Here is a 23,659-nt window from a genome sequence, read left to right as displayed (position 1 = left end):
TTAAGAGAACATTTAGAGACACTGTATTAAAGTAAATGAGCTAGCTGATTTATTTTGCATGTGTACAGAGAACATCCCTCCAGACATTATAGATGTAATGTAGCAGTAGAAATTATGACTATGGGCATTTTAATTTTGACTTAGATTGTACGGGGGGAAAACACAATCATTTATTGTCATAAAATTACCATTCCTAACTTAAAAAGCACACACACACACTTAATAGGATAAACAGGATGTGATTTTTATACAAATTATGCTAAAAGTGGGCAATTAGGAATGTTTCGCTTAGACATGCATCATGTCTAAAAATACCCTTGGCATTACTATTTTAAATTATTTTTATTTAAATGCATTCTTTCTTTATATTTATATGAATTGTACTTGAACAAAGCCTATATTATGCTACCATCCACCCACCATCACCCCTTAGTGACAAGCCACGACCCAAATCAGAGAAAATTTTCAACTTCTTAAATTTATTGAATGAGAGATTGTACAGTTTGGACCTGAGATAGTAGAATTTCACATCACAGTATGAAAACACACAAACAACTAATGTAATAATAAACCGAAACAACCATCAAGTGCTACAGAGGGAACTATTGCTTTTTATACTCAATTAGCTGCATTTTAATTAAAACCACAACTCTTCACTTCAGTAGCTTAAGCCTTTCTTTTTAACAGGCTCAACAATGCTTTCGCGCATAAACACGAAATGAAAAAGTCCAACTACAGAGAAGCTGTTTCAACAAGACTCAAAATATGTAGCTTTAGCTGAGTACCCACTCACTGAATGTCCTATTCAGTCATTCATTCGAGCATTAATTATAAGACTGACATTGGCAATCAAAACATTTCATTAACAGCTATTTTTAACGCTCTGTTGGTGTTTTCGTGCAAAATACATGAAATAAAAAAAGTGCAACCCTAACCCTACTGAGAAATATTTAAAAAAAAAAATGAAAAAAACTCAAATTATGTAGCTGCAGCCGAGAGTCTATGTCAACCAACGGCTGAGGGCTGACTTAACTTAGCCCAAATGATCAGCAGATTACAGGGGTGTGACATGACACATGTCAGTCACAAACAAGAATTGAAAGAAAGTGGACTGTATGCGCCCGGTGTATAAAAAAACTAAACCAATTTAGAGATATTGTATGTTTTTCTTCAGATGGATAGATAGATCTGTCAACAACCCTACTACAGGCATACATATAGACATACATACGTAGAATCCCACACATGTAGGTGTAGTTTAGGTCCTTGCTATATCATATTGAGCTTAAAGTTGCAATAGCTGTGAGGAAGAAACTGTTTTTGAAATGGGTAGCCTGTGGTCTGAGTCAGCTACCACAGGGGAAGTAGCGGAAAGGATGGTTAGCTGGGTGGGAGATGTCTTATTTGCTTGTTTAACGACACTGGTGGTAAATAAATTTGGTTGATGGCAGTGAAGAGCTATATAGACGTATAAAACTACAAATAAAATAAAATAAAATACAAAAGGTGTGTGCATGTGTATGATAAGGTGCATTTGCTACACACAAAAATACAGTGTCTGTATTTTGCCAACGTAAACAAAAATCATTACAGCGATGATCAATAATCAAAATCTGCTGAAGTCCGTCCAGAATATTTTGGTGTGAGGAAAATGCCAAACTCGTGCAATTTAAAAAGCTACCACCCTGGACGTGGGGACGTGCTGCCCCCTATCAGTGGCGGCTGGCCCCGCCCCTGCTATCAGCATCCCCGGCCAGTGAAGCGGAGCTGGGAGTCTGGAGGAGGAACAGGAGCAGGCAGCACAGAGTTCAGCGGCGATCATCCGACACTTAGCTAGAGCTGCTCCCCAGGCAGTGGCGGTGGTGATGATGGCGGCGGCTGTAGAGAGAGGAGGCGTCCGGGCCGCTTTCCTGAACCCGGGCAGCGGCGGTGGTGGCGGCGGAGGACCGGCACCCACGGCGCTCCCGACCGGAGCGTTAGCCGGGGCTGTGGTCCTGGGCTCGGGCTCCGGCAGCATGCCTGTGCCCATGAACCTCTTCGCGACCTGGGAGATTGACCGATCATCCCCGAGCTGCGTCCCGAGGTAACATCGCAGCGTTGTCGTTGAAAACCTAAAAGCCGTATTTGTGTGCAAAATCTGCGTGTCGGTGGATAAATATTAGTGCTGGTAAACGACGCCCTCGCCTCAGTGTAACGCTGCCACACATTTTCAAAACACTGTCGGCTAGTGCCAAGCTAACTAGCGCGGTGGCTAATGCTAAAGCTAGTAAATAGCACTGGTGTTCGAGTTCCTCTGATGTTGTTGTGCTGTGTCTTTAGCATAATTCAGATTTAGATTCAGAAAACTTTATTTGGGCTTTCAAGGGCAGGAGAATCGGGTAACAACGACGCAAGACAAGGGTGGAAAAGCTCAGTTAAAAAATAAAAAAAAAGTAACAGGATAAACAAACTGGAATAAATATATACATAAAATAAATACACAGACCTGGTGATGAGTAGTGCAAAAATGAGCAGTGCAATGACTGGACTTATATGTAATATATACATTTGGGTGCAAATTTGGCAGTGAGCCTGATGGCATAATTGTCCAAGTCATATTTGAATGTTTTGGGGAAAAACAAGAAAAAAACACATTTTATTTTAGCAAGCACATTGGTATTTTTATTAATATTGTAACAGTAAGTCAAAAATGACTTAAAGAATTATGCTGTTAGACTAACAATGTGTGTTTTACTAGTTAGATGGATAGAAAATACTTTATACATTCCCTAGGGGGGAAATTCGAGTGTCCAGCTTGTACACAAACATACACAGACATCAACATAACATAACATAACAGCACATAAGTAAGTACAAATTTCTCATTTTTCCAAGTCAACAAGCCCCCGGTTAAAAATTGCAAACTTTCCAATTCATCTAAAATGCTTTGACGAGGTTTCTAAATCTGAAATATTGTTGTTGTTTTTAATTTTTGTCACCTAACAAAAATGTCAGATCAGTCAGAGCGGCCGCTGCTGTTTATCCTCTGCCTTAAACCAGGGTTTCTGCAGAGTCTTAATAAGTCTAAAATATCACCTGCTCATTTCCTCTAGTGTAAATTGGTTCCTGTTTATAGCCTACTTACATTTAACACACTAATCCATCTGTATAATATGTTCAAAGTACCTCAATCAATCATCATCATGTCTTGCTCACTAACCCGTGTGTATGTACGTAGGTTTTCGTCTGTAAATATTGAGCACATGCCATAAAACCCACCTGTACCATACCTCTTGTATACCACACTATTTATGCTACATGCACTTACTGCTTATTGCACCTCTGGTTAGATGCTGAACTGCATTTCGTTGCTCTGTACCAATTATTTTGAAAGTAATTCTTGGTCTCTGATTTTCCTTATTTTTCATACGTCACGTGGGTCTTGAATGTAACCTGTAGCGCTCTTAAAAAGTCTCAAATTTCACTTGTTCAAACCTGCAGAAACCCTGTAAACATTTTTATTAGATGTCCATGTAGGCGAGCTCTGGACTCAGATTTATGGAGCGCATGCCACCCAACAGCAGCGTTAACCATCTATATATACAGTGGCACAGATGCCATTCGTCTCCCTAAGTAGCAGACGTGGTTTTCATCCTTTAGCCGTGTGTCATGAGCTGTCTTGAGTTAGCGGGCAGTTCAGCAGCTGGCTGGCTGTTTGGAATCCACATCATATTCTCGTTCATGCCCCCGTGTGTGTGCTGCTTTGTGTTTGTGTTCAGCGTGTAGTTCAGCCATCTACTCACAATCAGGAGCGCTCGTAGTGTTGACACCAGCTGGCAAATCGTCTTTCTTTTTGTGTGTGTGCGTGCACAGTTCCCCCCGCAGCCATCCCCATTCTCTTAACATTATTGCAATGACACCTTTTTTTTTTCTTCCCTTAATGTTTAATGTCGAGCGCAGCGGTAACATTCAGCTCTGCATTAGTATTCATCGTCAGTGAGCAGGCATTGCTGCCACCTGACCAGAAACCTCTGGGGAGCTGTGGGCACATTAATCAGCTTTGACCTAGATCTGCTCCACTCGTTGGGTTAGAAATGGGCTTGCGAGGGGAGGGTTTCCTCTACAGTCGATGTGTGTTTGTGTTTGTGTGCGAGCGCGCGCGTGTGTGTGTGTTTCGCCTGCCTGTCTCTTCGGTTCCTGCATGAGTATGTAAGTGTGAATGGAATCATAGCATGTGGAAAGCATGGATAATTTACACCCCTACGCCTCGACATTGTTCAGTTCTGGCTGAGATGGCTCGAACGTTTTGAAGCCGACGGGAATGAGGAGGAGCAGTCCTTTGAAGTGACAGCGTTGCTTTTTTAATTTGACAGCTCGCTACCCTTTGTGCCGTGGTCCTTCTTCTTAAAAAAGAAAGGACAGTTGTGTATCTTAACCCGCTCTCTGCGTGGAGCGGTTTTCCTGGTCAGAAATTCACCTTACTGCAGCTATAAGTGCTGTTTCCTGCTATACGACACGAGCAAACATGTGTCAGATGGCTGCATGCGTTGCGCTTTAAGAGCGGCCGGTGAGAAAAAGCTTTTCAGGGATGTCTTTTACAAAACCTACCGTACACGCTGCATTGGCTTCCCACCTCGCTTCCTCCACTCTGCAAAGGATGAGAGACAAGGTGCCGTATTAAAAATGAATATGAGTGAGGATGACGATGGTTTATTAATGAGGCGTACAGTCGGGGGGTTTACCGGTCATTGTTAAGCATAAGACCAGAGGAGCTGCTTAACCCACCTTTTTTGTTGTTCATCATACAAGACGTTTTGAACAAAAGTCGGTGTCTGTAGTGATTCGTGACATAACTGTTTATTTAATCCGCAGAGTCCTTTTTTTTTTTAATTATTCTCGGACGTTGGAAAATGTAGCTTCCCATGCCTGTGTTGGCCCGATGTGTTATTAGACTACTTGTGGGTGTGAAAAGTCCTCGGTCCAACCCGAGGCCTGTTTTGGGGATTCTCCCTTGGCATTCTTTCAGGGGCTGGGCCATTTTGTGTGCAGCTGTTTGCTCCTCCACTGGCCGCTAGCGAATGTGGCTGTCCAGCTAAGTGGCATGCCTTTAAATGAGGGCATAGTGCTGTTGCTAATTGACTGTTTTTTTATTGTGGCGCTCTGCAACGGCGTGCACAGCTGCTATTCTCTTATAATCACTAGATAGTAATCCTTAAGTACTGCAGCTCTACAGAAACGCAGGCTTAAGGGGGAAAAAATATTCACAACAGAAAATATGTTGTCAGTACTTGCAGGTCCTCGCAGAGTTGTTCCCAGCAGTTTTGATGACGGGACGATATTTATTCAGCCTGAACTAACTGTGGATGCTAAATAAAAATCCATAAGACATATATGTTTATATGCCCATCGTGCAGCAGAAGAAGATTTTTGTTTTTTCTGGTTTCAAACACATTTCTAAGCGATTCGTGTTCCTGAAAACTGGTCACATCACCTGCTTTTTTTTTTTTTTTTTTTTTTACCTCGTGGGGAAAACTAGCATAGAAGAATTTGATTATTTATTCACCACCGTAGAGAAATGATCAGAATGATCCCTGTCGAAAGGATTATCCAAATGTTTACACCACCCTCCTCGGTCTAATTGAAAATTCTTACTGAGGTGGTCACATGAGGCCTTTTTTAGTCCGACTATTATTCTGATCCGTACAGGAATGCTACTGTCAGTGTACATGCAGCAACTGGGTCAGCCTCGTTTCGTATAAATATTTAACGTATCTGTTATCCACATAAAAAGCCTTTTACTCTCGTGCTCATCGTCAATTGCGTGTTGCATCTAAATTCAATGAATTACAAGCTTGAGCGTGCAGCCTGAACTGCCTGCGCGGCGCATGGTGCATTACCAGGCCCGGCTTTTTTACCTCCCAGACAATTGATGTGGCAGCTTCATCCATAACAGGCTTGTTGGAACAGTTGGGCGAGCGCTGTTTTGATTCCAGCGCCGCTATCCCCGCCAGTCTGACACCCTCCGGGGTTTTAGTTACTATGTGATGTTGTTGTCACTGCAGCTTATTTCGTATAAAGCTGATGCGTCTCTCTCTTGTGTTCTACAGTAATGCAGAACGAGCTGAGGGATAAATGGCACAAGAGGACGTTTGAAAGGTCATGATGTGATGTAAAACTGCTCGCAGGATTCATTGATGGATTTCTTCTGACTATTCATGCAAATGAGACAAAAGACAAGGTTACTCGTTGAGGGAGATGAGGTGAAGGGGGAGGTACTGTACCTGCAAGAATAAGCCCTTCCACAAACCAAGGCATGTTCAGATTAGAGGAAATTAAAACTAATGAGACTTACCAGTGAGTGTTGCTAATCTTTGGTGCTCAAGGATGTAGATGGTTAGAAAACTTTGGTGACTGATTTTAACGTTTGGTGAAGGTGCAGACATGATTACAAAGCAAAAACGGCAAGAGTTAATGACCATGCAGCATATGCGAGGGGGTTTGGCAGCCTCAGGAATCCGGCTCGCCTGCCTCTATCTGTGGCAAGGCAGGCATTTGTTGAGGGTATGATGTGGTATTTGCAGGAATGACACTAATGCAGGGGTCAGGGTGGTGCCATGTTTATCTTCTAACAATAAAGAATGTGTAGCCGGGTGAGATGGTTGGCTCCTCACCAAGTTCAAAGATCCGTTGCGATTCGGGGGTCGGGAGTTGTGACCTTTTGGCCTCGTCGCTAACGCGAGGGGAACGGCCAAAGTCGTTTGGTCGTGCAAGTTTAATTGTTTCTCAAATGGTCGGGAAGCTGTAGTCGGCCGAAACGCAAAAAAGTTCAATAAAAGTGTACCGATTGTTTTGATTTACCGAGAACCAAGCTGAGGCAGATCAACTAGAACCTGTCTATATTTCTGCTGTGTCCAAGCTAATGGAGCGTCCTGACGCTTTGTTGTTTGTTCAGCTGTGAATTGTAAACCTTAGGCTCAAGTTTTTGGTCATTGGTTTCAGCACAATGGAACTACACCGGTGACTGCTGACTGCCGGGGACGAGTTGGGAGTCGACTCCAAGTCAGTGCTCGGTAGATTTTAAAAACTTTAGTCCCACGTAGCCGTCTCCATTAGGTCGGACTAGTTCAAAGTCGTGCACCATTAAGCCGGAGCCTGTCCCTCCCACTGAAAATTAATTATTAATCCTAGCAGGCTATTGATACACCTTCCAAAAATAAAATACCTTCTTTAAGTTTTTGGGATCTGGAAATAGTTTTTGCATGACATTTTGAGGCTGCGATATGTTTCTTTCTTTTTTTTTTTGTGCTTATGAAAGTCCGTCTTTTAAGTTGAAGTTCAAAGAGGTGCCTCTTAAGCTCCGAAACACATCTTTGCTCTTTTCCTGTGACGTTTATCTCTGGTGACCAGAGCATCCTCGTTTCTGCCACTTTGATTCATGCGAGTCCCTAGCTGGCCTTATTCTCCCGTGAGTGACGGAGCCTTATCTCCCCGGTAATTGAGTGTTCTTTTGCAGGCTCTGCTCAGATGTTTGTTTCTTGAGCCCCCGACTCTTGTGCAGCGCATCGGACTGATCTGTGCTGCATGTCGGCAAATAAAGACGAGAAAACAGAAACAAACTCGGAGCTGGACTGAAGGGACGTTATTGTGTCTACTTTGTTCTGGGTCAGTGGAGATGGAGCAGCTACAGACTCTTTTTGCTATGAGGCACCGTTAAGCTGTAATACTGAAGGTGGAACTGTATGTGTGCAATCTTTTTGCATCGTCTGTGCTCTTAATCTCTTTGATTTAAGTTCTGATTTTCTTATATGCAGTGAAGCTAAGATGAAACCATTAAATCAGGATACAAATAAAGGTCAGATAATATGAGCTTAACTTGCTCTTTCACCTCTTCCATAACCCCCCTGCATCTCGAGGCGTGGATATTGTTTCTCCTGGCGGGGGGAGCTTTGGTAATCTGATTTCATAACAGGAAAAGAGGAGCTGGTAATCTGATGCTGCACACAGACGCTGTCTGCTTAATCCCCTGCTTCCTTTAGAAATCATAAACAAACCCCATCGGCCATCTCCAGTGCCCTTCAGGATTGTGACGCAGCGATCCACGTCCGCCCGCATCGTGTTTACAATCTATTTCCGGCAACACCGACAAAATTGACAGCTTCAGAAGTGGCTGCTGCCGCTGCTGCTGCCGCTGCTGCTGCTGCTGCAGCTGCACACTCTCCAAGACCTTTGAGAGTGTGCAAAAGATGCAAAGATGCTATTTGAAATCTAACCAGCTGCTTGACATGCTGCAGAGTAACCGAGCTCTGAAGTTAAATCACAGAGTAAATGCATTGTAAACATAATCCTGTGGCATTATTCGACTTCAAGGCTTAGAAGATACCCATACTATGGATAAATGAAAATGTCCCAGTGCAGATAATTTAATTTAACCAGATAACATCTCCCTCAAAGGCGGATGTATTTGTAAAACAGCCAGGAAGTAGCTGTGGTGATAATTAAATTTAGAGCTATTTATACTAGCTTCTTATTGGTCACTTATTCTTTACTGTAGGCAGTATAAAAAAAGAAAAAAGAAAAACACTCCACGAGGGCTTTCTTAAAGTCTGTTTTAAAATGATAACGTTAACAGTGGTTCATTTTTGGTTGGTTTGGTTTCTGCCTTTCGAATGAAACCGACTCTTGCTTGGCTTCGCGCTCTGCCATGCTGTTCACACACTTTTACGACAGTGGACCAATCAGCACCTCCGCTCCCGTCTTTTACATGCTCACTCCCACCGCACGAAATGTGTCAAAATTCTCTTGGTTTCCTTCCCTGCTTTCCTCGAGGAGGAGGAATTTCCTTGGGAAGCATTTCACATTCCTGGCAAGAGCGCTGGAGAGCCGCTGAAAAGCCAGGTTGCTCCAGCGCACGTTCAGGCTGCCCCCCCCCCCCACACTTTTTGTCTGCTGTTCACCAGCAACCTGCTCCGTGGAAGGGAAGGGAGGGGAGTGGGGGTGTGCACGAGTGGGGTTGTGCAGGAGTGGGGTTGTGCAGGACCGGAGCCGCGGATTGCCCACCTTGTCGAAAAGCTTTGCCGAACTGGCGCAGAGCTCTGCAGGCATGTGCTGAATGCTCCATGCTGAATTCCTCACAAAGGGAAGAAAGGTTTTGTTTCCCCCTGCGTGGACCTCAGAATGGGAGAAAGGCCAGATACTTGTGTGGGCGGATACTGGGGTCTCAGCTCGTAGAGAGATCCAGCTTCCTGAGCCAGCGAGCGAGGCGAGGAAACGCCTCTGATACAGGGAGGATCCTGTCAAAATAAGCGCATTGTGGACAGTGTCTCTCAGCTCGTATTTTCTCTCTTGTTCTTGCGCTGCTTATTTCCCACCTCTCCCATTCAGGCATTTCCTGAGCTGTATATGCCAGCAGCAACACAGAGGCCATTATTTCAAAAAAAAAAAAAAAAAAAAAAAAAAACGCTCGTGACGTGGACGGATGAGAGCGCACATGACGGACCGTTTGAAACCTGCGAAGCGCCATCGTCACGGCAGTCGGAGGTCCTGTGCTGCATTCTAGCAGAGCCTGCTCCTGTAAACAGTGCGGTCGTGTTTATCTGTAGTCGATACTTTTTACTCTCCCTGCGACTGACGGCCGCGCTCATCTGGCTGCCGCTCAGAAGCCTAATAGAGATGTCGCCCGTGTCTCGGGTTAAATAATATGCCCATCTTTGCTGTCTCGTCAGGGATGTAAGAACCGCGCGCTGTTGACACTCAGGCGGCATCGAGCTGGGTGCCCTGCCCACTTTTCTAATCACAGATTAAGCGGCCTGAACTGTCTGGGTTCCTGTTTCTGTCCATGTGTCTTTTGCTCAGTTGACCCGCAATTCAGATATCCCACTGTTTGAGTGCAAAAAACAACTCCCAAGCACAGATTTATGGAAATGAAAGGTTTCTAGGTTTGGAAATTTGGTGTTTTTTCCCTTTAAATGTGTTTGATAAGGCACCTTTGGATATTTCAGTCTATAAAATAAACTCCAGAACAGGTCTCTTTTACTCAGCGTTGTTGTTTCTCTTCATTTCTGTTTCCAAGTAGCCCTCGTCATATTATTATTTCTTTAAATGTGCCTGTTATTTGGTAGCACACTGAGCCCAATGAGCTCCAACTCTTCATTTTCACTTGCCCCGGTTTAAAATTACTCCCGCATGGACGCAGAGTAAAGTCGGGTCCGTGTGCAGGATCTCTGGAGAACTGGAGGCTGGATTCGTTCAGTCCATTAGTCATTTGGACGTATTAAGCCGGGGGAGTGAACTGAAAGGAGTAGTCAGCAGGCACCTTTGGGCTGCCATTGTTCATTTCAAGTAATCGTGCCAAAACAGTATTTCTTCTACGTGCGCCAGTTGTTTTATCAGCACTCTCGGATACGATGACAATACATAGATGACGACGCCGTCTCTCCACTTCGCAAAAATAGAGCCAAATGATATCTGCTGATGGTCGACCGTTGTGCATTCATCGACTGCACCGTTCCCGGGGTCGCTGACATTTTTTCTTTCTGGAATTGTTGTCTAGTGTGCAGAACAAAAGTTTCAAGTCAGGGCACAGTTTCTCCTGGTAGTATCTGTTAATATGTCCTACACTGGATTAATCGCACCCCCCGAATCTGAAACCGCTGAACTAAAAACAAATGTGACGCATCTGTAACCTTGGATAGAGATGTTTTCTATCTTTGTGTACCGGCAGCTGAGGGCGTTTGTAGTATCTGCGATCGCTAATGAGGGCAGACGCACGGACAAGATTGTGGAGGCTGCAGGAGTTAAAGGGCAGACTTAATCCTGTCTGATGCTTAACCGAGGCACCATATGCCAGTATGAAATATGTATAGTAAAACTAAATTAATCCTCTTGATGAAATGTCAGCGCCGTCTAAATTTAGCCGAAACCCGACACCTGGTTGTGCCCTCGACGGCTGAACATTCACTCTGCTCATCCACAAACAAATTAAAGGTGTCTCGGCAGCTTCGCGTCCCGGAGGTTGTATTTTGTGGGACTTCATTAACGTGAGCGGTGTTTCGCGCGAGCGGGAGATCGGGTCTGTTTGGACTTGCCCGGGAGCTGCAGATGTTCAGATGTGTCAAAGCTCCCAGGGGTCGGCGCGGAGGCCTGGCAGGCTTCCCCCGCCGTCCCCTTTCACATTTCCATTTCCATCCTTTCGCTGTGCAGCCCATTCATCGAGAGTTTTTAAGATTTTAAGTGGGTTTAAAAAGGCTAAGCAACGCATGTTCTGCAAGCTATAAATACTAGATTCCGCCATACTGTTACGTTACGTTAATATGCAGGGCTTCATGATAAAGGCTGATGACAAACCGCAAAGAATCTGCCCTATTAATAACACATAATGCGATAAAATAACAATGCTGCACTAAAACATGCCTTAAGAAATGCACGGTATTCAACACGTGTTTTTCACATAACTGCGTAAACTGTTCATTTAACTGCGATTCAAAAAAAAAATCCTTTAATATTTATTTCAATCCACTTCAGCAGCACCACAAACTACGTCCTCTTCAATGATCATACAGTTGCGTTACCTAATTCCTTCCACTGTTGCAACACAAACTGAACGTTACAACAGTCAAGGAGGCAAATTTAGTGCAGCACTGTTGAAATGCATTTGTTTTCTGGGTCAGCTAAATCAGCCCTATAAATAAACTGGTCGTGTTTTTGTTTCTTCTGCGAAGGGTGTTAGACTTGTCTTGATTGGTCCGCGAGAGGCGGTTTTAAACGAGGCTTTGCTCTGGAGCCTTTGATCCCAGCAGTAGACTCGGAGCGAAGGAGCGTTCCCGTCAGCCCGACAAGCCGCCTTAATAGGATTTTAAAGCTCATTCATAACGACGTCTGGGGCGGCGACGCTCACGGGGCTTCACCTGTATACGTTATAGAACTCATTGTGAAATCCTTGCACGCAGCAGGTGGGGGGAAAACGAGGGCCGGCTGTTGTAAACGGGATTCGGTGTAAGAAGGTGTAACCTGTCTTGTGACCGGTCGAGGCGTCTTACCCCGGCTCCGGTATTGCCTGTCAACAGGCCCCGTCTGAGCGTGTCCACTACAAACACCGGCCTGCTGACCTCATCGGTTTGTGTTCGGGAGGCAGAGACAAAAGAGATGTTTACCGCTGCAGAAAACGGCAACAAAGGACGCGGCGCGCCGTGCGCTGAGTTCCTGGAAATTACTGTCAACGCGCCGAAGCGCCCGAATGCGACGCGGTGTCGCACTTTTAATTTTCATCGCGGAGGCCGAAATGGTTGAATAAGCGGTCTGACGGGCCTCAGCGGGAGCATGTGCATCTGAAGGCATTTGTTTGAAGAGGGACTATTCTGAACTATGAATAGAGGCCTTGTGTTTACTGACTCACAAATCTTGTCACTGGGTTGTGTTAAGATGTTTAAGACTCCTTCGTCTGTTAATTTGGCTCGCGGCCAGCGGGACTAGGAGCAGCTCATCCTCGGCTCCGATGATGAAGTATAAGACAGATTCTCGCGTTTCCTGTTGTCGGGAAGGAACTGCAGCCTCAGCACGTTTTTGCCATAACTTGAGCAAGGCTTTTTTTTTTTTTTTTTTTTTCCTCATCTGAACGTTGGGTAATAGGAAACATATCCAACTTCTATTATCTGCGAGGAGCCTAGTAAACCGACCACAGACGAGAGCACGCTGGTCAAACCTCTGATGCTCGCCCGTACTAATCCTTTTTGAGGATAAGCAGTGGCTTAAATGACCAAATTTAAATGAAATCTGGCAGAGGGCTGTTATTCACCACTTCCAGTGTAGAATTACATAAAATGTGGCGGTAATCCCGACAACAGTGAAACTCAATCACGGCCCTGGGGAGACCCATGACTCCATCATATTACAGAGCATTATCATGGTTATGAGCGCCGCTATCACATCCTCTTCCCTCTCAGTCTCAGTCTGTTTATCTCGTCTAGTTTTCTCCTCAAAGCCTAATTTTCGGATTGGTTGCATACCTCGGTGATGATGCCAAATAGAAATAGATCGAGCGGTTTGAAGTGGTTCGCGTTCGCCGTGTCTCTGCGGGTTTTCTCAGCTCCTTGTGTTTCTTCCAACAATGTGAAGGCGAACAAGGGTTGATGAGGAAGTTTTTGCATATAAATGTGAGACTTCCAGTAAGAAGAAGAGACTTCTGTCCTACAGGAATGTTTTAGATGTTTCGTCAGATTGTTTTTGGGGTTTTTTTTTTTTTGCAGCCATAAAATTGGGGCAGTTACTCACATTAATTCAAGATGAGTAAGCCTCCCTGCGTGCAGAGGTTTGAGGTTCGGCTTAAAGGTTTAAGCCTATGTCTGCATAACATTGTAGCTTAATCAACTCGTTTCTGGTCAAGCGCAAGCTGACGGCTAATGTTAAATGTAGAATAACTATAGAACATTTTGCATGCATAAAGATGTCTCTAGGTTATTTGATTTCATTTTGACTTTTAGTCCTCTTGCTAAACACCACAGGTTTTGTCTGACACTTCAGCCATGCCGTCACAGAAATCTGTTTTGGCTAAATTAATAGCTTCCTCTTGTTCTCTTTGTTTACCCTGGTCACAGCCTCTTCCTGCTCTTTCACTGTGACCATGAGAAGATTTCATTCAGGGAATTAAAGCCCAACCAGCATATGGCCATCTGGCACACACAACCAGATATTTGGGGGGCTAAAATAGCTTTTGCATGCAAGCCTAAGTGCAGGCTAAGCCCTTATGACACATCCTACAGTGTGAACTTGTTGAAACACAAACCCCGTCCTAATCGCTGCAGATTGGATTCAGATATGAATTCGGCTACTTCTAAAATCGCGTTCTCCTCAACTCTGAAGCATTTGCAGCCTTTCCAAAGTGCTTTGCAATCTCCATTCCCTTCCTATCTTTGTCTAGTAAAATAAAAAGGAATTACTTTATTGAGAACACTTTGTGTGGGTGGGGAATGTTGAGCTTTTTTTTTCCCTCTGTGTTCGCAGTTTGATTGAAAAGCTATGAATAAAATATTTAAAAAAAAATACAAAAAAAAACAAAACAGGAAACCTCAAGGTTCTGCTGCCTGAGCGAATCCCAGCCGTTCCGTAGACTAGCCCTCGCCATGAATAGACGTGTCCTTGCTTTTGCTGTAAGTGAATAAAATATTCAGCAGAAGCGGCTTTTAGGCTAAGCGTACCCTAAACATGAACAAATAATAGCATCGCTAAAGGACGACGAGCGTCGGCTTTTCCTCAACAAGGACCTTGACTGACTGCAGCTTTTTGTTTTTTTTTTCTCTGCCTCCCACATCCCCTAGTGCCATACATAACAACCTTAAGAAATCCATACAGAGCAATGTTCTCAAGCGTGCTTTATTAAGAGAATGTGACCGCAGTCACATCTCAAGCAGAGAATACACAAAATGGTACGCTTCGAGCACTAAAAGCATTACTCAAAGTAGCTTGGAAGCCCTCCCGGCACATACCAAACATAGACAGTCCCTTTTTCATTCAGCACTCTCTTACATCACTCATCCTCCATCCACCACTTCCCTCTGCTTTGTGCCTCTGACAATTGGTGTGCAGTGATCCGAGGCCATGGGACTGGCAAAGCATCAACTAGAATGCTGACCGAGGAAAAAGAATTACAAAAGTGTGTTTTTGTTTGGGCGGTATGTTGTTAAATTCGAGGGTTTGCTGGCCTCTCTCTCTGACTCTGTCCGTGTCAGTGCTGTGCGCATCCATTTGCAGTCCGCGTTTGCACCGGCGAACCTTCTGACGGACCTCGGTGAAACGTTCAAAGCCGAAAAAAAAAAAAAAAAAAAAAACGAGGAAGGAACGACGTTGACCGGAGTGGATGTTTCACTCAAGCCGCGACAAATGTACAACACGAAGAAGCTGACGGACCCGGTGGCTGCCAGTCTCTTTGTACGCTCTTAGGGTTAAGTGGTCTCTATCGCCAGGTTATTTGAGATGCTGCTATCACAGAAAGGCCCAGAAATAGCACAGTGATAGGAGCCACATGTACTCTTACATGGCACCACGGCTCCGGCTTTGAAAGACGTTGATGCAGAACAGAATGGACGCACATGCAAGAAACTCCTCACCGATGTTGTTATGTCTGTGTGGTGGTTGGTGTGTTTGTTACAGAGTAACCTCAGCAAAAGTATATATACTAATATACGATGAAGAAAAGATGTCTGTGTGAATCGTCTTCTGTCCATGTCCGGGCTTTGTTTGGACTTTTCAAAAACAACCGATCAACAGAGTTAAGGTCTTTCAGGTCTCGGTGCTCATCTCGAATGATCGTCCCCTCACATGTTTCCAGTCGCAACGTCTGCTATCAAACCTGGTTCGCGGGGCTCAGGACTCAGGCCTTCCAGATTCGTGGTTTACATTTTCGAAATGCCTTTTGATGTCGGTGTAACACAAACTGCGTCACATAAGCAGTCTCCAGTCAAACGTATCGTTTCGCCGAAGAGCCACAAGCAGCGAGTGACTGAGGTTTGGTTCCCGGCCAGAAGTCTTCTCTGAGACCCGACTCCCGAACAACCTGCGTGAAGCCCTCTCCGAGTTAAAGAAAGCCAGACCGACTCAGTGGAGGGGTGAGGTCAGAAAGGGGGTAACGCCAGGCAGAGTGTGTGTGTGTCCCTGACTTCCACTCGGCTGCCCACCTTTAATCCACCTCCCACGATTGATTTGGTTTCCTCTGATGTTCCAGCGTCGCTTTGATACAGTTATTCAGTCAGCTCTGGGAGGGAGAGGAAGCGATGTCATGCTTTGCTGGACTGTACGATCTAAAAAAGAAAAAGGAAAAACAGAAGTATGTCTCAAATGTGTTGCTCTTCTACCTTTCTCTGTTTTTGCTGTTAGCAGAGAGAAAATGGATGAAGCAGGATAAGATTCTACATAGCTCTGAGATAACCCACAATCACAGGACTCTTATCTGAAACCAAATATTTGACCGCGGCTGTCTGCGCGTCCTGCCTGATGAGTTGTTTGTCTTGCACAGATAAAAAGTTTCATAACTCGGCGACAGTAGCCGTCAGTTGCTTTTATGTGCAAGAATGTTCAGCCGTTATAATTAGCCTAGAATTTAGAGTAAATGCAGAGTAGAACAGTAATAAAGAGGTGCAGTTTGCAGATTGTTATGCTAGTGCACACCTGCATGGTAGAAGGAGTGAACTGAAAATCTGTTGGTGGTTCTAATTCATTTTTTTATGCAGGGGTCTTCAATGTTTTTTAAGGCCAAGGACCCCCAAACTGATGGAGAGATTACTGTATTAAACTTGACGTAGTGCAACTCATAAATATACATTAATATTGTCATTCTGCATTCAATATTAAGCTATTCAAGTAACACACATGTTCAAATATTCATTTTTTATCTCTATTTTTCAGTGTGTGATATGCAGCCTTGTGATTGGCTCGGCAGCGATGGGGGCGGGGCCTACTGTGTACAGGAGGCTTAGATTGACAGGTCTCGTGTGGCGCTCTGCCTCACTTCCTGCATCTGAATGAGTGAAAGATGAAAGATAACATCTTCCGCTTCCATTCATCCCTTTATTAAAAAATGTTGGATTCATGTGCCTCTAAAGAAATTTGTGGGGGAAAATTAAAATAAATATATAAAAATCAACCAAATATTTTGCAACCTCCCCCCTGCAGTACCTGTATTGACTCAGTTATCCCAGAATAAAGGAGCGATGTTCTGGTAGAGAAATCAAGGATGAGGATTATGCTAGTATGTGTCGGATCTGATGTTGAAAGGCTTTTCATGCTTGTCGTGTCAGCTGCAGGGGTGTCGCCGCAAAGCTTTTCTCCATAGATCACGTTGCTTGTCTGAACCCTTTTTGCTCACTTGACACAAAAGGAAGCGTCTGTCATGTTGTTTTGATTCCCTTAAATGGAAGCAGTCTGTTTTCAGCCCGAAAGGCGGAAACAACCCAGTAATCCAGTGGCCTTTGCTTCTGCTCGGAGGCCTGAAAGGTCAACAGTTAGTGACGGCGCAGAGAGCGACGACATGGCCGCACTAATGGGCTTAGATGGAGCCGCGCTACTCGCGCCGCTGTGAGCCACGCCGTATACACTAAACCTATTAGCTCACACTCCTAATGGGTGGCACGCGTCGGAGTCAGTAACTAGTCATCACAAGACATACTGCCAGTTTCTTCATACCTCTGGGTCAGTAATGCAAGATGATGTATACAAAAAAGAGATTGTGTGTCTGATGTAATTAGCCTGGGGGAGGACAGCATTCAGACTCCTCCATCGCCTTAAGGTGGGCCTGGCGTCTACAGATTAGATAATGTGAGGACACTTTCAAAACATCAGCTCAAAGTCTGAAAATTATTAGGGGTGGGTATTGGCAAGGACTTCACGATACGTATCGCGATACTTGAGCCACGATGCGATACATTATTGCGATATTATGTTATTGTGATATATTGCGATATTCTGCGTAGAAATTTTAAATGCATCTTAAAATACACATTGTATATATGTACATCAGATGGAAGTGATAATTCATTGGACAAATTGCATTGCAATTTCAAAAAGCTTTATTAATCCAAACGATCCATTTCCAATTCAGTCGTTCACGATCAGCTAAAAACAAAATTCGATATTAAGACATTCAAAATCGATATTGTGTTGGGAGAAAAAATATCGTGATATGTTGCCATGTTGGTATTTTCTCCCACCTTTAGGCATTATTAGAGCTAAAATGATGGTCACATTCATTCATCAATCCGTTCTAAAAGTGTTGGAGCACTTGATGAACTGCAGCTTTTACCTGATTAAACAATAAATAAATGGAAATACTTTTTTTATGTTTGTCTAGATGAGACACGCGAAAGATATTTTAACTGTTTATTTGACACTTTGTGGGCTAGCACGCTGTTAATCAGCAATGGGGATAATTGGTACTTGTAGCATTTGTTTGTATATTTACATCCACACTTGTAGCTTTTAGGTGTGTTTTGAGTATGAAAGCATTATATATCATACGACTGACAGACAAAGACGATTAGAAACCTGATAAGCTATTTTTTTTATTATTTACACTGATAGAAGTTTGTCTGTCTGACTGAAATGCCGGTTTACTAAGCATGTACTTCAGCTAAAATTAATGCAGGATAGTACTTGAGAAGGTTAAGTAGCTTCTTCTGTGTTTCGTCAACAAGCACTGATACAACTTAACGGTCAGTTTAGTAGCTACGGTTTCTCTCCTCGTTGGTGTTTAGCTAAGGATGATCAAAACCACCACTAATCCGGTTTCTAACTGGCATTTCAGGCTCAATAAACTCAATCCATAGCCATGATTACCCAATCAGAAGAGCCTACCGGGCTGTGTGAATTGGCTCAGCCCAAAACGAAAGCGGGGGATTTCCCTCATCGACTCTTATCAGCTGGGAAACAGACAGAAAAAAATGTATCACTTATCTTTGCTTTCCACCGTCGGTTCACAGTAATATTGGACTGGAGACTGTAGTATGGATTCTCCACCCACCCAGGGCCTCTCTCTGCGGATTGATAAGACTGTTTTGTTTTGGTGGTCCTGTTTGGCACAGAGTGGAGGGCTCTGATCCCACCCCAGGGTCTTTCTGGGAATGTGGGAGTGACGAGCCAGAGTGGAGGATTAATGCGTAAGTTCAAGGGCTTTTGCAAGCCCCTATTTTGATCTTGAGTGTGTGCCAGGTCTGCTGAGTGGAGGGAAGACCACACTGCAAATAACACCCCCCCGCCCTCCCCCGCCCCCGTATTCCTGTAATCACAAACGGTGCGCGGTATCACTCTGCTGGCGATACTTCCTCATGTTGCTTGAATTATTGTGTGTACTCCACCTCCTTGAGAACGGTGATGAGCGGTTTTGTGTTAATACCTGGTCTGTCGCTGTCTGTGTGGCCGAGCGAGCTGACATTAGGTAGGAGCACGGGGGGGGGACGTGCCTGGCGCCGGGCCAGGACACATGGCCACGAGTTTCACTTACGACATAACGCAGTGACGAGCAGGAGTGGCGATAACACCTCTGTAGTAATAACCAAAAATAAAAAATAAAAAATGGTGCCGTAAGCGACCCTTTCAGCGCCTGCAGCCTTTTTAATTACATGTGAATCTACAGAGAGAGAGAGCTGTGATGGGATAGAGACGTTAAACCATCAGCTCGTCTTTTTGTCCCCCCCGCCTCCCTCCCTCCCTCCCTCCCTCCTGACAGAGAGCCAGTGGCTGACTGGTGACTCATCCTGACAATAAGCAAAGCTGGATCCATGCTTCTATCTACTAGATTTAACATTTAATTAGTCCACCCCTCAGATAGATATTGGAGTCGTTCATTCTAACTCACGCGAGGTTGTTGTGCAGCAAACTGGATTGGCAGTCCACGCTCGGATGCTTCCCGTAAACTGACGTAGAACTGCGCCGTCGCCCGTCTGTCTGGGCCAAGGGCATGTTCTGCATAGGGGCATGAAGTTCCTGGCCTGTCGTCGTCATTAAATATATATTCTCGTGGCCTTCTGTCTCATTCTAATTCCCTTTGACTGGTTTCTTTCCTTGTCCTGCTACGCTGTGAATTTCCTTTTTGTTGTTGAGAAACAGGAACAAACCAGGCAGTGGGATGGAAACTAAAAGCTAAAACTGCAACGTACAATCACCTCACATTGATCTAGCAGAAACAAAAGCCTTCTAAAATGTGGCAGTCGTGCACTAAATCCTAGCTTTGTGGAGGCTATAGTATTTAGCATTTGTTTAAGATACCTGGGAGAGCTGTTGATTCAACTCTGTTTTCATTTTGGAGGCTGCGGTTTGTAGGACTATTACATTTTATTGTGTTGTAAAGACACATGTTTCTATTATTTTGACAGCCCCGTTTTAGTCATTGGGCTGGGCCACGCGGTATAGATATAGATATACATATAACGGTTCGTCATAACGGCCATAAAGGAGGATTTAGAGCGGGACCCTTATATTACAATGCATTTGTTTTCACTAGTGTACCTAATAAACTGTCTTGCGAGCGCAATATCTTTGATGGAGTGCAGGCGTTTGGGGCTGGAATTGAAAAATAAAAATTGAAAATGACCATCTGCTTCACTTAATGTCTAAATTAAGGCTAATGATCGGCCCCGGCTGCTTTGTGTTGTCGGGGAAACTCCATTTTTCCAATAAAACCGCATCAGAAATATCCCACCATGTTAAATTAGATTTCTGAAAAGAATGACGTTATTACACAATTGTAATTTAAACTTTCCTTTTAGTCCCTTTCAGATGTTTATATTCCACAGCTTAAATGCTCCTTTAGGCTGTTGCACAAATGAGAAGAATCTAAATAAGATTCAAATATGGTAAACGTTGAAAATTCATCATGTGCCACGCTCCGTCGCCCCCAGGGTTCTCGGTGCTTCAAGTCTTTGTGAATCATTCTTGATGAAGAGCGTTGCATAGACGCTTTCAAGGAACGCCAGTGATCAGATGGCTGTTTGTTTGATTTGCCTTTCTCCCTCCCATTTGAGTCTGATCACACATTAATGCAACGGGTCTGGAGGGAAAAGTGGGTCAGGAGGAAGTTCACTAAACTTGGCTGTCTCTTTTCAAGAGAGAGGGGGATTTTTTTTGAGGGGTACTGGGGAAAGGATACAAGGTGCTGCGAAACCATGAAAGAGGTGTGGATTTAAATCTCGCATTGCTCCGGGTCTCTTTTCATCTGCCTCGGCTCAGGCCTGACCCGAGAGGGGTCCTTTGGGACCGCATGTGTTTTCATCGTCAAGTGCACTTTTATTTGACTGTATTCGATGGCTTCATTTTACCTCGCCCAATCTAATTTGCGGCTCGACGGCGCGCTCGCTTTAAAAAGTCCAGTGTGCCAGTAAAAAGCCATTTAACCTATTTAGCGTCATGTGTATGTTTCTTGCTTGCTTAATTTAATAATAAACAGATGGCAGTGAGTCATGCAGGTCTCAGTGCTCTGCGTTTTAAAGTGTATTAGCATGCCGAAACGGGGCTGACTGGAGATATTTTACTGCTCTGTGGGATGTCGGAGCATTTGTGCTATGTCATCTCCCATCGAAAATGTGCTCATGAAAGCATACAATATAAATCCTGATGCACCAGCACTTTTGCGTCTCATCCATTTACAAAAAGTCATCAATTCTTGATGAGGCGGGACGCCGCAGTTTGATTACTCGGTTGTTCTCTTGATTGCTCGCTCACTTTCCTTTGGCAGTGCTCATCCCCGGATTCTGCCGTCCATTACTATCATAGACGCGGACTTGACTAAAAAATAACATGTTTCAACTACGTTTCATTTTCTCAACCCCTCTCTCGTCTCCTTTTTCCACAGGCTCTGCAGCCTCACGCTGAAAAAGCTGGTCGTCCTTAAAGAACTGGATAAAGAGCTGAACTCCCTCTCCATAGCTGTCAAAATACAGGTGGGTGAGTTAATCTTCCGAGTGCGACTGGAAAAACAGGCTACGTTGCAAGACACTCGATAGCGGCGCGTCACGGTCTGGAGCCCGTGCTTCACTGTTTCCCAATGCCTCGCCGTCCGCTGTTGAATGTAATCACAAAGCCGAGAAGACGATAAGACGCGCTCGCTAATCCCGCCGGATGATAAAAACCCTCTTTGGCGCGCAGGAACCTGGGGTGACTCACCACCGCACAGGTGCTTTATGCGGCGGACTGGCGTTGCCGCTCTAAGCAGGTGCATTAGCACCTTAAGGCGGATCGTGCGTCTTGCATTGATTGCTTGTGCGCGCTCGCGCTGCCTGGTCTCTGGGCTGTTATTCAACATCGTGCTGTCGGGTTTCATCATTAAATGTCAGATTTGAAAGCGAATGTAATGGGGCAAAGGGAAATTAACAAGCCATGCGTCTACATAGGAAAGACATGGAAAATAGTAGCACACAAAAACACCAGAGTGAGCCCTGCATTTTCTGGTTTGGGATTTGATTGTCTTCACGGATTTTCATCGGGAGGACATCCGAATGATCCTAAATTTGTTCGTCACCGTGACAAGGACCCAAAACCTTTCAGTGACAACGAGTCCTGTAACAGATGGTGCGGCCCTGATCACGCAGCTCTGATCCCAGTATCATGGGATCTCTCTCTGAGATTACGTAAAGACACCGAGACACTTCGATTCTGAACAGTGGAAAGTTTTTCAAGAAGTCAGCGTGACGCCGTGTCATATATCTGCAGTGCGTTCAGTACAGTGCAGTCACAGTTTAAAAACCCACGCCCAGGCGAAAAGCCTGTTAGTGAATGCAGAGATGACGGCTCACGGCCTCTGAAAGTGTTGACAGTGTGAGAGAACAAAGATCTGTGAGTACACCTTAAGTGTACTTGGACACACATCCAAATGCACCGCTTTGACGTGGCCATGTGGAAATAATCTTCAAAGGAAACAATCGTTCCAGCTTGTGCTGCTGCAGTTGCCCAGAAAATCCATTCAGAAGAAGAGACTTTGAGAATTAGACTGAAGTAGGAAGAGAGGCGCGGTTAACCACAGAATTATATGCTTTTAAAGATTAATTTATTGTACAAGCTCATTACATCAAGCGGCGAAGAGAGATGAAGTGGAAACAGCGACCCGCTGGACCAGCGGCTGACCAGTTCTGTTTTCCCCAAATGTTTCTTTCATTTTCATACTCCGCATAGCACATAATTCACACCGCACATAACAGGCGCGAGCTTAAGGTTTTACAACTTGTACCTCGGTCAAGGATTATTCACATTATCAAGGACGAACAGCTTTGCGCCTCCTCCGGCGTTATGTACGTGTGTGAGCACGTCCAGATGTGGCGAGCAGAACCAAATGTTCACATTTGTTGAACTTTAACCGTTTCTGTGCTGACGTGGACGAACCCTTACACTGAGTAATGGACGGGAAAAAATGTCAGATGCAGCTAGTAGCAGTTTTCTGCTTGTAGAATTAGCATTGTAGCTAATACATTCCCTAGATCACATTCACTATTCCCTCGATAGTATCTGTGCGATGCACTGGAACAAGCCGTGTCCATGGAGGACCCTCCCCTCAACCCACAGGACCCATTAACAGCATCCCATTACCAGACACATGTCCATTCTCTGAGCTGTTCTGGAGGCTGAAGGGAAACCTACATAACATTAGCCATGTGGTTATAATGCTGTGGCTGAGTTCAAGCATCAACCTACTTTCCAAACTAACGAGATGCGACTAGTGTCTTGTAGTACCGTTGTAAACAGGAGATCTCTCAGTGGTTTTCAGTCCAGAGATTCTATTGTCATTCCTCAGTAATTGACCATTTTTCTGCCCCGCTCTCAGCACTCGCCCCCTCATTATGAAATTTAATTGAAATTTCATGCGATACAGGACGTTTCTATTTGAAGAATAAACAAAGCCCCCTCCCAACGCCGTCATCCTAAAGGAAAACGTAACCAACCGAGTGTGGCTGTCTCCGGAGCGTGAAATCTCCGGCGTTTCTGCTGAGCCGCCTGGAGGAGAGCCGAGCAAAGCTGTGTTCGCCGCGGCTCCGGAACTGGAGCATTAAATGCAATTTCCAGCAGGTTTGGTTTGGGAGGGAACAGAGGCGCTGAGGGGATAAAGAGACAGTTGGTGAGGATGACGGAGGAATGGGAGGGTTTTGTTTTCAGACGGGGAATGACAAAGCCTCATTACCGCATGTCGCCGTTCAGCATGGTCAGTGGATATCTC

The 23,659-nt window shown here is 44.7% G+C and overlaps 1 protein-coding gene across 2 annotated transcripts in view; it reads left to right on the top strand.

Annotated features, from left to right (window-relative positions):
- Positions 1–1,264: 1,264 nt before the first annotated feature.
- zmp:0000000755 (phosphofurin acidic cluster sorting protein 2) overlaps positions 1,265–23,659 on the top strand; it is a 51,697-nt gene continuing 29,302 nt past the window's right edge. The window contains exons 1-2 of one of the 2 annotated variants that reach the window (XM_047602595.1): positions 1,265–2,083; positions 21,308–21,395. In XM_047602595.1, coding sequence (XP_047458551.1) covers positions 1,866–2,083; positions 21,308–21,395 — 306 coding nt within the window. In that variant the 5' untranslated portion in view covers positions 1,265–1,865. The remainder of the gene's footprint in view (positions 2,084–21,307; positions 21,396–23,659) is intronic. The other variant, XM_047602596.1, reaches the window with a different exon arrangement.

This window comes from Mugil cephalus, chromosome 13 (genome assembly GCF_022458985.1).
Source record: "Mugil cephalus isolate CIBA_MC_2020 chromosome 13, CIBA_Mcephalus_1.1, whole genome shotgun sequence".
Classification (NCBI taxonomy): Eukaryota; Metazoa; Chordata; class Actinopteri; order Mugiliformes; family Mugilidae; genus Mugil; species Mugil cephalus.
Note: the sequence above shows the minus strand (reverse complement) of the source record. Positions and strands in the feature narration are given on the sequence as shown.